Source organism: Tubulanus polymorphus, chromosome 3 (assembly GCF_964204645.1).
Source record: "Tubulanus polymorphus chromosome 3, tnTubPoly1.2, whole genome shotgun sequence".
Lineage (NCBI taxonomy): Eukaryota > Metazoa > Nemertea > Palaeonemertea > Tubulaniformes > Tubulanidae > Tubulanus > Tubulanus polymorphus.
The window spans coordinates 22,050,474-22,067,410 of NC_134027.1; the positions used below are offsets into that span (position 1 = coordinate 22,050,474).

The 16,937-nt window shown below is 38.5% G+C and overlaps 1 protein-coding gene across 1 annotated transcript in view; it reads left to right on the forward strand.

The window, feature by feature from the left end:
• LOC141902602 (lysophosphatidylcholine acyltransferase 2-like) overlaps positions 1-11,620 on the forward strand; it is a 45,875-nt gene extending 34,255 nt beyond the window's left edge. Inside the window, exons 10-13 of the mRNA XM_074790413.1 lie at positions 426-573; positions 1,233-1,331; positions 1,873-2,014; positions 2,866-11,620. Coding sequence (XP_074646514.1) covers positions 426-573; positions 1,233-1,331; positions 1,873-2,014; positions 2,866-2,996 — 520 coding nt within the window. The 3' untranslated portion in view covers positions 2,997-11,620. The remainder of the gene's footprint in view (positions 1-425; positions 574-1,232; positions 1,332-1,872; positions 2,015-2,865) is intronic.
• The last annotated feature ends 5,317 nt before the right edge of the window (positions 11,621-16,937 follow it).

Genomic DNA, 16,937 nt, shown 5'->3' on the forward strand with positions numbered 1-16,937 from the left:
CGCTTAGTCTAAAAGTCATGTGATGCAAAACTTTTCGCTGATTGGCTACGACGATCTGATCGGCTTACGACCGGTCCGCGATCGATTCGTTGCGGTCGTAAGTACACTCACGTCGAAAAGGTTCCCGATGAAAAAATTGCAGACTCGACTGCTTACGATCCGATCGGATCTTAGTCGACCTGTGCTCGGCATTAGAGTATACATGTACTTTTGTAGTATCGACGTATAGCTACCATTAGAAATAAAACCTCGACCACCAGTGAGGCTACTGAAATTGTAAATCCCACTCTTGAGACTAAATTAGCTACCTAAAACTGGTGAAAATGATCTGAGTGATACCAAGCTCCAGTTTAATCTTAGTTATTCGGTGAAATTTTAATAGATTCACGCAATCTTATCTATAAATATAAATGTATGTTTTTCAGATTGAAATACGACAAAATTAAAGAATTACTGGAAAAATTTTCGAATATATCGAATAAACACGGTCAGATAACGATCGACGAGTTCTCCGAACACCTCGGGTTACCCGTGTCGCAACCACTTCAACATCTCTTCTCATTATACGATAGAGTAAGTGTCGATATCATCGGCATCCATGGAAACTGCCTCGTCGACCTGGTTTCGTGGCGTTCCCCGCAGGTGGCGCCGGGTTCGCGAAGCGCCCACCGAATGTTTGAAATAAATCGATCAGTCGACGATTATCCCTATTTCAACGCGCATCCCAAAGTGTCGTCGTGCATACGACGAGAAATAAATCTGGAAATCTATAAAAATCCGTGAAAACCAAAAACTTGAAAGAATTCAGGGAATTCGGATAATGTTATTGACTCCTGAGCACCTAGCAGCTGCTCGGATGTTACCTCTCCCCAGGGAGAGATGACTGATACATGGAATAGAGTTATAGGCTGGGGGTAATAATACCAAGTTTGAAACGCATTTGACCAAGACTCTAGTTTGGATACCTGCGCTATATAAATGTCAATTATTATTATTAGTATTATTGTTATTATTATTATTATAATTATTATTATTGACTGCGTGTTTCTTGATCAGTACGGGATTGGATGAAAAATGAATGAATTGTCACGTTTTTAATCCTAGAAATTTATCCGATTCACTGAGGAATTATGTGTAATCACATGGAAAAATCGGGGAAAACTCGGGGAATTTGTAAATGGTTGTAAAGTGGCTGCGACGCTGTAAGTAATGTATCGTGTTGTTTGTTGTAGGATGGGTCTGGTTCGATTGATTTTCGAGAGTACGTGATCGGTTTATCGCTGATATCGATGCCGGCCAATACAGAAGAAACCATTCAACTAGCATTCAAGGTTAGTTCGTTCGAACGACCGCTCGCAGTTCTCGATTGAAATTGGAAATTATTATATGCTATCACTGGTCAGTCCGTTCTAATTTGGCCTGTGCCGGGAAGAGAGAAATTCTTAACAGACCGAGTGAATGCTGAGCATTAACATATATAAAAATCAGCTGGTATAACTGGTCCAGCTGGATGCGACACTTGTGATTAACAGGCAATTAAACCTAGAGAAATGGTCCATTTTAAAATGGACTGGTCATTTTGCTTTGTCTTTTGGTCAATTTTTGGAATGGGCTTTGAATTCAGAATGTTATAAATAAGTTAGCTTAGACAGGGCTATTGAATCGAATTTGTCCTCAGTTGCCAGATAATAAGTTTCCGAGACTAAGTCTTCTTGGTTGCGGCTTTCTGGTCTCTCAATTGGTGACGTGCCCCAGTGGATAAATCTCTCCTTAACTTTGGAAGGCAGAAAAATCGATAAAAAGGATGAAAAATTTGACTATGATCACTCGCGATGAATATGTATATATATATATCATTTTATGTGTTTACAGTTGTTTGATGTAGATGGAGATGGTTTTATATCGCGCGAAGATTTAACAACGATTTTACATCAAGCGTTTAGTATGAATGAGTTTGATGTCGAGAAATTATTCGCCGACGTTCACACTGCTAGAAACGGCAAAATTTCTTTTGGTAAGTATTCGAAATGCGCGGCGTCGAATCGGATTTATGATTTCTATTAAAAAAATAAATCATTACGATCATTATGATGACGATGATGCTTAAGCCCCTATTTCAACCGGGCGCTTTACTGATAGTTCCATTAGTTCCCCAGGACCCAGTTCTACAGTTGTGAGTTAGAGTTAACTCTGAGTTAAATTAGTTCATTTTCAATAAGTCAACTCTGAGTTAAATCTTAACTCACAACTGTGGAACTGGATCCAGATATGTATCTGACTGTGTATCAGTGTCATATCTGCCTGGGCAGAAGTACGTAACCTCTGAGTTTCTGACGCTCTGTGCTCGGCAGTCATCTATCAGACCCGTACATACTCTCTGAACAGCCCCTTACGATTTTACACACTGATTGGCTACAATTTGTGACACTTTATTTGAAATACATATGTAATTAGTCGACAAAAACCCACAATAAAAAAGAAAAACTATCTGATTGTTTGACGTTTCGACTCAAATTTGTGTGGAAACGTCAAACTATCAGATAGTTTTTCTTTTTTGAGTCGAAACGTCAAACTATCAGATAGTTTTTCTTTTTTATTGTGGGTTTTTGTCGACTAATTGATATTTGACAGACACTTGTCTATGGAAACCAACATATGTAATATCCAACTCGAATATCGCTCAAATCAGACACATTTATTTTAAAAGTTCCGACTTGAGCGAAGTCTATTGTACAACAAAACCACTCGTTAGTATGTACATTGCCTGAGTAATAATAACAGTTTGTTTTCTCGGGCTCGTTTGGACTCGTAGGTCGGGTCATTTTAGAATGTCGCGTCGCTACGATATCGTGTTATTCTTTTCAGATGAGTTTAAAGCGTACGCTTCGCAAAAACCAGAATATGCCTCTTTATTCGTTACATACCAAGGAATGAAAAAGAAAAGTGTCGCCAACGGCCCGAACGGCGGCAACCACATCAAGTCGAAGTCCGAATGACTAGCGCGCCACCGTGTGGTGCCGAAAGACACTATTCCAGATCGGAGAATTTGCAGAGAAGTCGAGGCGAACGCTTAGAATAACGAATAAGAGTTTATATATATATTTCAACTGATTAGAAAAGAAGAAAAAGAATCGAATTTTAATCGCTGTAAACTTTGTACGAACGACGCGCGCGTTATATTTCTCGCGAGGGTCTCTCGTACGAAGAAGAAATAATTGACGCGCGATCGAATCGAAACGATGGATGAAACGATTCGCGAAAGTCCTCCCTCGGCGCGTATCGAAATCTGATGGTGTCGCGCCGTACTTAGGAACCACCGTCGTATTAAACCAAACGCGCCGGTGCCGTGCAAAAATCTAATGGCTCAATCATGTTTCTTGTTTTATTTTACTCTACAACCGTAAACATATGGCTAAACATGATGTCATAAACCCGACGCACATGACACCGGGGAACACGTAAACATAGAAACACGGAATCTAATTTTTGGTCTTGGAAACATTGTTTCCCGAAACCATGTTTCTCGCGACACAGATATGGGGAAACGTGTTTATGTTTACTGTTTCAGTGTTTCCCAGCGTTGCGTGTGCGCGTGCTGTACTAGGTGGGTAATGCGGGCGCGATCGGGTTCGAATTCCTGCGAGGGAGGACGCCCGGTCGTTATTTAAATCGGATCGTTTTTTAGAAGTGATCATTTTTGTCCTGTTTTATTAATCGTTAAACCAGAAAGGACGCCGAACGGCCATTTTCCGGTCATCGTTCATGTTCGTGCGTCGATCAATTGTGTATTCATCCGAGTGCTCATTTACGTAATTCTTGAGAAATTTTGTGATATATATATATATATGTATAACGTCATCGCTAGGCCGCGTACGCGGAGGCCGCCGTAGTGATGGATGTTTTACCATCAAACGATGATGACAATGCAGTAGACTCTGCCCTTTTCGGCATAAGGCGTTGGTTTCCTATATTCGGACGATTCAGAGAAATTTACTACGTACTTCATATTCAAAGTAATGACTTAACCCTTTCAGTGCTGACTAATTAATACCCTATAGTGCTGGAGATAATTTGAAAATTTTAAAAAATTCCACCCTAGTGTGTTGAAAAACGGGAATACCACTATAGTGCGTCTACACTGCGGTGCAGTGTATCGTTAGTTACTAGTATTTCACTATATTTGACAGGTGCTGTCATTTTTCAAGAGAGATAATTACTAATTACTTATGACATCAATACACTGCAGTGCGGTGTACTAGCAAAATCTATCACTGATTTATACACCGCACTACGGTGTAGACGCACTGAAAGGGTTAACGGAGTTGAAATTGATATCCCGGTAGAAAACTGGTACGACGATCGCGATACGACCGTTAATTCCGCTCTTTCGAAAAAAATGCGCAGAATATGTGATTTGGACATCGATGAAATTTTTGTTTACTGAATTTTCTGAATAGAGCGGCGTTGACTGAAGCGACGAAAGGCGATATATAGCTACACGCATTGAAATTTTTCAGACCCGAACGTACAAGTGTACTAAAATACTGGGCCCAGTTTTATCGACTGGTATTAACTTTCACCTGTGGGTTTGTTAGTTTGTTTATTTTGGCTTTACGTCGCTTGGATCTTGGTTTCCCGAGACTAACCCTATTAGATTATTCATTTAACCTCACGACGGGACGGATCTCACTGAGCTACTGGGGCCGCTTTACTCAATTCATTTTCTATGGAGTTAACCCCCGGGTTAAAGATAATACCGCTGTATAAAACTGGGTAGTTTTGAAAAAGTACTGGGGGCCTATAGACCGGTATCGACTTTTATCCGGGGGGCTAACTCCATTCATTTTCAATCGAGTTAACCCCCAGGTTAAAGATAATACCGCTGTATAAAACTGGGTAGTTTTGAAAAAGTACTGGGGGCCTATAGACCGGTATCGACTTTTATCCGGGGGGCTAACTCCATTCATTTTCAATCGAGTTAACCCCCAGGTTAAAGATAATACCGCTGTATAAAACTGGGTAGTTTTGAAAAAGTACTGGGGGCCTATAGACCGGTATCGACTTTTATCCGGGGGGCTAACTCCATTCATTTTCAATAGGGTTAACCCCTGGCTTAAAGTTGATACCAGTCTATAAAACTGAGCCCTGTAGTTTACTTACTGCTGATGAAGCCGGGTCTACTGTATTTCCTACATTCTTGCTCAGTATTTTTTACCGATTCTAACTCGACCAATGTTGTAAGAACGTCGACTATAACTATGAATGGTGTGTCGCTATTACTAGTCGCTTCTTATGCTGTGGTCATTGAAAATTCTTTATCCTCCACAACACACCCCCCCCCTTTAGTCAGGTACTCGACACTAGATCGACACCGATAAAATTTTCTTACTGTCGGGATTTGACATCATCATAAGCTTCGATCGACAGGTTTTCGCTAGATCATCTAGGTCATCGAAGGTTTAGGAATTGACGTGATACGAGATGAACCAGACCAAAGTAGAGTTCATTCAAGTCGGTTATTAATGGCAATTTTTTTAATAGTAATTATCGCTATAATTACTGTAATCAATCGAGAATTAATAATAGACGTAATGAAAGATTATCATTTGACAAAGTCGACATTGATAAAAAGTATGGATAACAGGAATTTGTTGTTTGAAATGTGTTTTTTCGAAGCAATTTCGACATGTCTCTCTATGTGGGAGGAGGGCACAGGATTGTCATTGACTGCTGCGTAATTTATTGTAAAATGCCTCTCGTTTCGTTGCGACGATGGTTTTATCCTCCTTATTTTATGATGTCGATACATTAAAACACTAGTATCGGCTCTTACGGACTTATCAGCGGTATTGTATTCAAAGATTCTAGGACAATTCCCGTGTCAGGGGGGAATTGTTCTGATAGGGTATTCGAATTATTAACCAAGGATCAACTTTCAATATACAACGTTTGATTAAAGAGAATTTAGGCAGGTTTCGATTTTACGTATTGAGGTTTAAGTATAGCGAATCCAGGGCCTGGTTGCACAGTCGTTACTTAAGTCCAAAAGTGGTCTTAAATCATAAGACTGGTCTTAGGTTGTTAGATTGGATATAGAACTAAGTTGGTCTTAGACAGGTCTTAAAGTCGAAGCTGTAACTACGCAACCGGTCCCTGATTACTAACTCCTTACCAGCCTTCTATCGGTTTACAGATTTTACCATCTAGGTCGGTAGAGCGTGTTTAGGTGGAAACGAACGCGCCCGAGAAATATTCCAGAATCAGCTCACATGTTCCCATGAGGCTACGGATATACTTGTACTTGCAGTTCAGTCATCAGAAACACTACGAATATATTCGTAACTGTTTCTTTGTATGTACTGTTAGATATAAGCGCTCAGGCACACGGGAATGATACAGTTCCTGATTGGCTGGCGATGTGAACACACTTGACTTCATTCTCGATGCTCATTCAGAGCTGCCAACTGGTCCTGATTTTCAGTATTTGTTACTCTTTTATAAAGAGAAATACTGTTTTGATTTGATTGATGCGTAGACAAATGTGAAGGATGTTACTGAGGGTCTTTCTATTGAGTACTGATTGATTTCAACATTTTCTTTCACATTTCAATGAAATGTTACTGAAAAAAACTCAATTTGTTACTGATAGCACTTTTCAGAGGTTGGCAGTATATTCGTGCGGGGGCACCACCGTATTATCAAGCCGGCAGCGGACGCGTTCAGGAAGACCAATCGAAACCTGCCTTAGATTTTAAAAACGATTGGTTTCTCGGTGCTACCTTCCGTAGTAACGTTGAGAAACCGTGGAAATAATTTTTCGAAAAATGATTTTCAAAAACGACCGATCGCTAAACAGTCCTTTAAACCTCCTTCGAAACCCGGGTATTGATTTGTATAGTTTCTGATTTAACCCATTAGCACCTACGCCACCCGGGTCAGCCCAGGACTCGGTTTCACAAAAAAGTTTAACTCGAATTTTTGGTGTAATCGCTATTGGTTAATTCATATCTTCAATTGAGGACTACAATTCAAACTCAACCGTTTTAGACTTACACTTTTTGTGGAACTGGGCCCTAGTGTTGTTTCTTACTAAACGCCCAGCATAATTATGACACCAACCGATGAATTTACGAATGGAACCTGAACATGTGCATGATTTAACCAGGGCGCTTCAATGAAAAAAGGAATGCCGGAACTATGGATGAGGCACCGTTTCTTGGTGATCATAGTTTCTGACTTAAGGATCCTTACTAAAGATTGTAGCATACAACTTAGTGACGTCGTTTCTATTGTTGATGTAACCGAGCGAATCTAAAACGGTGGCTATTTCCTAGACGGTGCCATTGGGTTAACGTAAGTTCGAAAAAAAAGAGTTCACCTGATTTCCAAGTATTTCATGACATTTTCGTAACATTTTTGCCCGAGTAGTTGTTAAACTAGTGCTCTGTAAGTTTCTTGTTTGGTTTTTTGTGTGTGCGTTTTTTGAATAATGTTTGTTTGATTTTTTTCGATTATTGATTGCTACTTATTATTATCACTATTAGTATTATCATTATTGCTATTATTTTAACCGTGTAGATTTATGTACTATTTCGTAGTGATAGAAAATGTTTTCACTGTAAATTTTTGTTCGCAGTTTGTGCACGTTAATTTGTACCGATTGAAAAGTTTGTCGGCCCTCGAGTCGGAATCTACGGTACGACCTGCTTATAATTCGAATCATTCGGGACCAAAGGAATAATACATCCGGTGAATTAAGAATCGTCAAGTACGTAGCAAAGTTGGAATTTCATTGAAATCGATTCGGATTATATTCAGGTTACCCGTAGAATTCATTGGTATCGTTATATTATTGACTATGAAAATTCGAAATGTTTTTCCTCAGAATTTTTACCTCGACGAAACGCTGTATGATGCTTACTGTTGGCCGGTTTTTGGGTTCGAGGCGAAAAATATCGAAAAAAGAAAATACCTTCACGAGAATATTGCGTAAATAAATGATAAGTTTTGAAACAAAGACGCGATTTTATTTTGAGACGTGCTCTTTGCGTGAGACGGCCAGGGTTTTGAAACATTTTTAATTGAAAAGCCATTATTGAATTTTCGAAATCGATTCAGTGTCCAGTCCAGCGAACTTTCCTCCATGAAACGCGCAGACTGCTCGCAGATACTGGTCCATACTCATCAGAGTCAGAGTAATTTAGAGCAACTTTACGACGCGTGATTTGTAGCGAGTTTACTAAGCGTTACCTTTTGGAAATGATTTGTAAAGGCCCTCACCTTTCGACGAAAATGTAAGAAAGTGATGAAAAGTGCAATTTTTCTTTTACCTGATTTGAAAAACATTTACCATTTGAAAACAGCCATCTTGTCACACTCAGCATTCGTAATTGTATACCATGTGTGAATCAAATAATCAAAGGCTGAACGCAAATCTCTTTTCTGGGTAATTAATGTGACAAAGTACATGGACGACATAGATCATTCGTCCGTAAGTTATTCTTACTGTTTTCTAACATCATCGCGATTCACTAAAAAAGTGCTACTTTCTTCCCACAAAAAGTCCTTACTTTCGCCTAAATCTTACTGCTACAAACCACCATGTGACATGATTATGGAGCTCGATGATGAAGTAACTGAAAAATCACCCTGTTATCTGCCCTTTGCCAGTCGCTGGTATTTGGAAATATTTTAGAAACTTGCAGAAAGATAGCTGCTTCCGTAATGGTTCCAAATATGGCAACACTAGAATCGGCAACACGCAAATCCAGTTATCCCATCCGCTTGACATAACTGTGGTAACAGTCAGTTTTATGTTACGTAGTCAAAAAAGTTGATTTTCATCAACTCCAAAATCGAGATATTAAGCCTCTCGAAGATACAGTACAAGGTTGATAGCGATTCATTTTGAGAACGTTGGCCATTACAGTAAACCTCGCCTTACTCAGACCGGGCCGACTCAGGACATAAACTAACTCGGACTAAAATGAAAGAACATAAACTAACTCGGACTAAAATGAAATTATTTTTCTGACTTCCATTTACCTTAACTTTGGAAAACCGATTCTGCTAGTCCGCGTTCAGCGAGGTTTACTGTATTGCGTCAAGAGTTGTATCGATACCATTTGATAAGTCGATGTATTTTTTTCAAAGAATACTCGGGAACGACTTTCGCGTTACGAAGCGGATCTTAAATAAGCTTGATTAGTATAAATATGAACTTCTATTTTAACTCGTCGTTAATGAAAATGAAATAGAAATAAACCAAAAAAAAAAAAACGAGAAAAAAAAATCATTTTGAGAATCGATGAAACGTCGCTGAATGAGCGGAGATGAGTGCGACGCTTAGTCGGAAAATCTGGTGCATGAATTCAAATCGAATCTGTTGCAGATGTTTGAATGAAGCCAGATTGTCTCGACATCATACCCCTTCCCCTCTCTCTATATCTCTGTTACTGTCATTAAAATGCTTTATAAATATTTTGTAACACTGCTATGATTGTATATTCTTCTCGAGTAACTTGTGTGTTTGCGTGCGTGCGAAAATTCTTGACAATCTGATTAGTTTGTTTTTTTTTGTGCAAAACAGATTTGATTTTTGGGCATTTGATGAGTCATTTCTTATCATTTGCAGTTACTACGGCGGAACCTCGTATGAACCTAAATGTATTGGTTGATACGACAGATTTCTTGCCCCTAAATCGTGTCGATGTTTTGGTCCAGTATTAATTTAAGCCCATTGTTTACCGTACTCAATCAGTTGAACGTTAATACTGGGCTTGAAAAACCCCTTGCCAGATCAAACAAATGGATTTCATTTCATGATTTATGGGGTCAATATTTAATACTGGTTATGAACATATATCAACCATTACATTATTCTGAATGTCCATTTTGTTTTCTTCATGGTCAACTAACCGAGTGGATTAGTGTGCTAGGTTATTGACCGAATATGGTTATTACTACAGCCAAACCAACCCGTTAAATTTGGAACCGCTTAATCTGGATTTTGATCTACCGGTAATCGGGTTATTGTTTTCAGTCCAGGTATACTTGTACCTATATAGAATATGATGTCTAATGCGGGTTTCCCATAAATTTCATGGTCCCAACCATTCCAAATTAAGTGGGTTCTACTGTAGTATAAACCTAAGCAATATGAAACAATTTTTGATATGATTTCCCGCAAGATTGAGTAATACCCCAAAGACAGCCCAACACGTGATGACCTTGACGAGGTTTCGCTGTTGATATCTGCGTTGACGGGAAATTGAAAATTAATTGGGTCCAAGACGAATCAGTGAAAAATGTTACCCCGGGCCCGGTTTTATAGACTGGTATAACCTTTAACCGGCGGGCTAACTCAATTGATAATGAATTGAGTTAGCCCCCGGTTTAAAGGTAATACCAGTCTATAAAACCGGGCCCTGTATTATTGATATGATTTTAGTCGGAATCACTGAATCGTATATCAACCCTAAAACTTTCTATCTCTCTAGTGGTAGCTATCGACGCTTTTATACCGTTCTTAGTCAGGGGTCTCACTCAACAGTCAATGAGGTGATCTCTTCAGGGTCGTTTAATACAGTTGAACCTTATTTACAACGTACTTCATGGGACCAGAGAATCTATTCGGAATAACGGATCGTTGGTTTGTTATATCCAGTATGAAATAAGTTAAGATTTCCTTATTTGCGACAAGATTCTGTGTAATATCATGGCTGTGTATATCGGAGTCTTGTTTTGTCGAGGTTCCTCTATGTGTGGTCTTTGGTACTGAAGTCATTTGTAAAGGTTAGAATTTTTTTCTTGAACAAAACCTTAAGCGAGACCTGCCGAGATCTTCGATATCTTTAGTTCGATAACCTCATCGATGTACTAGTGGCCTCCACGGTTAAACCCTAAAAGTAGTCCCTATATCAATATTATCTAGAAAGCACTGCTTTGAATAACCCCTTCCTATAAAGCGTATCCTTGTTGTAACATAAACGCTCATGCTGTCCGTGTTCAATTTCAGAGTTGAATTTTTTCCCCGATATAGCTGTCGAAATAAACAGCAATTGACGTTTTATACTGCAACGAAACTGCACTCCCATATTTGTTTTTGGATTTTAATTCATTTTTGATTGAGTCAAAATAATCGGGTATTTGAATCCATCAAGGCGTTATGGTTTCGAAGGCAGCTTTCATTTATTTCAACTGCTTGATGTTGAATTCGGTGTATATTTCACCTGGTCAGAATTTTACGTTGTCAAAGATTACAGCCTATTTACGGATTCAAGTATAGAATCTAGGAACGGTCAACTCGAAAATAGGACAAAACGCATGTTACATCAAGAAAAAGACACCTATTTATCATTGAATTTAATTTTAAGTTGGGATTTTTTATACCGGAGGCCGTTTTCGTTGAATAGAAAAAACAGATTTTAACTCTTGAATTCGATTTTATTTCGTTCATCGATTCAGCTTTATGTTTAAATCGGATTTGAAGAGTGAATCGTTTTTGTGAAACGGGGCCCAGTTTGAGTTTATTGTACATAAATTAAACCGATGAAATAAACTAACCATTATATATATAATATATACGCGTATGATGTATATATTATATATACGATATTTATCCCACTTATAAATGATGCTTTATTTTAATCATTGATTTTATCGTCGACGCAGTATACCTCGCCTAACTGCGCACAAACTGGTACTGGCAAAATTGGTTTTGAGTTATCGATAGAAAAATATGATTAGAAATCGGGAAAATTATTTCGTTTTGTCTGAGCTATTTTTGGCCATATTGTCCGCGTTAGGCAAAGTTTACTGCACGGTTATTCTGCTGGATTATCAATGTGATTTAACAGTCAACTGCGCTTAACTCCAATCTTTGGGGACCGGTGATTAATTTTATACGGATTGAGTGAAATACGAGTGAGGTGACTATCAATTTCCCACTTCCCCTAAGTGATCATACAACCTGTGTTCTGGTGTTTCAATTAACATATCGGCTCTGAATAAAGTCGACTGTATTCTCAGGCGCGGATCCTGACTATCGCACATGCAGCACGTGCGGTAGTCGCAGTTTTCAAATGCGCTTGAAAAATGTTTGTTTCGGGAAAAAAATAAATAAAAGGGCACACAATTTGTATGCATAAAAAATAATTGCCTTTCTGTACTAGGACTAAAGCAAAATGTGAATGGAAATGAATTGTCCAAAATCAATCTAAGGCATTTTCCTTTACTCAAAAGGGCACTATTCTAAAAGAAACATTATTGTTGCTCTAAAACTAATCGAAAAAGGGCAAATTTCGCCAAAAATCTTAAAGGCACAAGCAAAGTGAATGTGAAGGCAAATTTAGTGACATGATACCAATGAATGGCACTCAAACTCACTCGCTGGGCATTAATGAATACTGGCCCTTTTCAAAGTTGGTGCCCTTTTTTCACTGTGCTGTAGTCACCGAATGGCCCTGGATCCGCGCCTCAAAAGAATTCCAGAAATTGAAAATCTGAATTTCCAGAGTTCTGCAGTCTCGCCGCATAATCGGTCAGGGTAAACGATCTCACCAAGCTTAATGGGGAGGTTTGAGTCCAACCCCATGCAAATTTTGAAAATGGGCTTGTGTTATGGCATCTCGAGATATTCTTTAGGGTTCATCTGATAAATTTGTTTTCGACTGCCACTTCCTTCTATATTTACCGCTTATCATTTTGAATGCCTTCTGCGAAATTCACTGCTATTCACCGCCTTTTTCCATTCACTGCTTTCAGTACCTGTAGTGAACTCTGCTTACCATGTAGGTAGGCCTGATTAAAAATTCTAGGCTGGTGAATTGTAGATCGAGTTGAAATCAGTGAAAAATTTCAACCGATACGGAATTGGTACTCAAATAATAGATGGAGGAGCATAACAAACTCAGATAAAACAGTCTTAACCCAGATTTTCATCAAATCGAGACCGTTATTTAGGTACTGTCCATCTCTATACCATCTTCACCCATCTAGGATTCGAACTTACTTAGATAAAGCCACTCCCCGAACTGGTGGAAGCGAGATCCGGAGCGATACTGGACCCCTGGCAGGCGAGGATGTCTATATACTTGGATGTACATGTATGTAAAATATGAAGTCAAGTTTGGATTTCTTAAGTCTTGGATTTCTCAAGTTTGGATTTTCCCAATTGTTCTGGATTAGATGGATTTGACACCACAACAACGACAGTCATTTTGCATGGCAACCTATTCTCCGAAACCGTCTTGCTCCTCAATTATATTCCAAAGAATATACCCATAGAACCAAAAATATAGAAGCGAGCAATGGAGGTGTGAAGCCTTGTGGGGTGTTTGGGGTTCTCGGCCAAGAAAAGGCTGTCAAAAAGGTAGTTCTAATGTCTATTTCAACTTGACTTTAGAGCATATTAGCTGGCCTGGTGCAGTCATTTTTGGTGATACCTGAGCACTGGCAGTTGACCTAAAACATTGATTTTTAATATGCATTTCAAACTGTATTGAAGGATATCCAAAAAGTCTTCATTGAAAGGGGTTCATGAGAGAAAAAGAGACTCCATGATTTGAAAGTTTAACAATATGTTTCCATGCCTACAGACCAAACTTCAGTTGGTAGGCATGGAAACATATTGTTAAACTTTCAAATCATGGCGTCAATTTTTTCTCATGAACCCCTTCCAATGCAGACTTTTTGGATATCCTTCAATACAGTGAAGAATGGATTTAAAAACAATGTTTTAGGTCAACTGCCAGTTCTTTCTTGCCTAAGAAGACTTTTATCAGGTACTATCAAAACAGACTGAGCTAGGCCACCTGACATGCTCTCAACAAGTCAACTTGAAATAGACATTAGTACATGTAAATATTCAATTCAATTCAATATTTATTTATCATGAAATCTTGCACAATTGTTGATAAACAGAATAAAATTTACAAAAGAAAGAATAGTGTACATAAAATATTTTTGTACATAGGATAACAATGAAATAGAAACAAATTAACACTAATGCAAGTTACCAAATCTCAAAATATTTACATGTATGGAAAAAGTGGATATAGAATTAAATCGTGTGCAAGGCTTATAATCCTTGGTCTAAAAATTTTCCTACATAACTAGCTAATAGATGATTAGAAAGCAAAATCCTAAATTGGTGTATATGTCGGTGATTGTTGCTTGACTATGGAATACAGTGAAACATACCTTGGATCCACGACTGGTTTGGGTAACTTGCTTCTCTCACCTGGGTAACTAACTTACATGCTTGAGTAACTCACTGTGAATTCTTCTTGCCAGTGAAACTCCTTCGAGGCTGTCTCCCTTCGGTCACTTACTCCAAAGCCATTACTCGCGAAAAGTAACTCACTTTGCAACCATTACTCGTCAGATTTTAATAACCCCCTGAGGATTGGTATGGGATTTAAGAATTAACACTACAGTGGAACCTCGTTACAACGAACTCAGATACAACGATTCATCAGATATAACAAAATACGGTATAGAATTTAGAAAGTAAGAAAGTTTAATTAGTTAATTTCTGGTTTAGTGAAGTTCTCTGTAATGAGGTTCCACGACCATGTCATAATTTAAGCACCAAGATGGGAAAGTGTTATATATATTGTGTACATTTGTCCTTCAAGTGGTTTGCTGGTATGCTTTTTGTGTATAGCCCATGAAAAGCCCTTCAGTTTACCAATTTTATTCGATTTGAATATTTCCATTTCAGCATGAAACACTATTCGGGTCAACCAGCATACGATCATGAGCCAACAACTGATATATATATATATATATATATATATATATATATATATATATATATATATATAAGAACCTAATATCATTTGAGTCGGCATCTGTTATGATGTCATCCACCTTCGATAATCTGCCATCCTCCGGTTTTGTGGCAAAATTCCAGATTAGAAAAACGTTTTTGTCTATTGAAATACTATGCGTGGTTATCCCCCACTAAACCATAGGTCCAAACAGTGGCGGGTAAATGAGAGTTGACTGAATACATTACAGTCCATTCGCGAGTAAGTTCATTTCAAATTCAAAAACCTTGGCCATGTTAATGAAGATAGTGCAACTGAAAATGAATTGTCTACAAGCGTCACCTGGGAGACACACGGTCCACGCCCACATTCCGCATTCCTCTGAACTCGAATACTTACAAGGTGAATTATCAATTGACTCGAGCACAAATCTTAAGAATTAAATTGCGTAGTCTAACTAGAACTATTGCCTAACTCAAGATCACAAAATCAAGTCTAATTGAATCAAGTTTGGATGAAATAACTGATCCTGTGTAATAGATTGAGTTGACCCTACTACCCATATAAGTGTAAAGGGACAGGATCCTTGAGGTCAAGATATACAGAACATTTTTTGAATGATGAATTGAATTAAATTCATTTCAACCGCTTTGAGCCATTACTGTAGTCGGAATTGATAACGCTATAGCCTAACTGAAGTGATCTTTACCCCAGACTGTGATAGGATATTTTGTTTTTTATACATTTTTGGTCAATAAATGCCCGTCCTTTTCTGTTGGTCCTGTCGTCGGAAGTCGCCCCTGGACCTGCCCCATGGCAACGCTGTAATGTAGACTGCAGTATGCCATATCAAGCAAATCCAACGCATGCCATCCGCGAATTCACTTTTCGACACGGAAAAAAAACTCATTCATATAATCTTATTGTGATGTAAATCAATTATATTGTTAAAAAAAAAAGATTCCGTAAAAATATTTCCACAAATTCAAATGCAATATTTGGCTCTTTGGTTGAAGTTCGATAATAATTTGAGATTAGTGTTTTAGCTTGTCCAGCAAGCTTCAGGCAGCACCATTTGATAAGTCATCGTTTTACACAGGAAGGTCACTCGTGATTTCGCGTGGAGACAGCTAGAAACAATAGGGGGCGGTCACGTGCCACAGAACTTATAATCTCCGGTACTCCTCGAATTTCACCCACAAAATGATTGTGATATTTTGAACAATAGGGGGCAGTCACGTGCCACTGAACATATAACTCCGGTACTCCTCGAATTTCACCCACAAAATGAATGATATTTTCAACAATAGGGGGCAGTCGAGTGCCACAGAACTTATAACGCCCGTACTCCTCGAATTTTACTCACAAAATGAATGATATTTTCAACAATAGGGGGCAGTCGAGTGCCACAGAACTTATAACTCCGGTACTCCTCGAATTTCACCCGCAAAATGAATGATATTTTGAACACTATTTGAATTCTGGAACCGGTCGCATAGACCCACAATCACTCAACACACATTTTAATGAATCGTTACTCCGCGTGGTCAAATTGAACAACAATTTCTATGATAAACACGCTGAAAATAATATCTAGGCATTCCTTCTTGAAACGATTTTAGATTATAAGCCATTTTATCCGTTATTCGAAGCACCGACGCACTTGAGAACTGAACTGAACAGGCACAGGGAGCAACGCTAAGGTCATCGTACACGAAATCCGGACGGATACTCACACACACACACAATTCCCGAGCGGCAACAACTAACTCCACCTGCAGTGAATAAATCACACTAAAGAACTATTTTAAGACACTGATTTTTAAGCTTTAATTTTCGTTCGAGAACAATCGCGGCTTCCACACACTTTTCATTCCGAATACTTGGCGTCACGTTGAACCATGACGACAGGAGCACAATAATCATCGGTTACTAAGACAACGGCGTCACAATAACTATTCCGATATTAGACATGTGTATTGAGAGAACAGAAGCGACATTGGGGGTGTCAGTGATTTCTATATAGATAATAGATTATTATATACGTAATATATATATATATATATGAACTCACACTGAGGATCACATGCATTTTGCGTATTTACATTTTATCCAGCATTGATTGAGAGATTGAGATATATCTAGAGACTTCGCTGCACACAC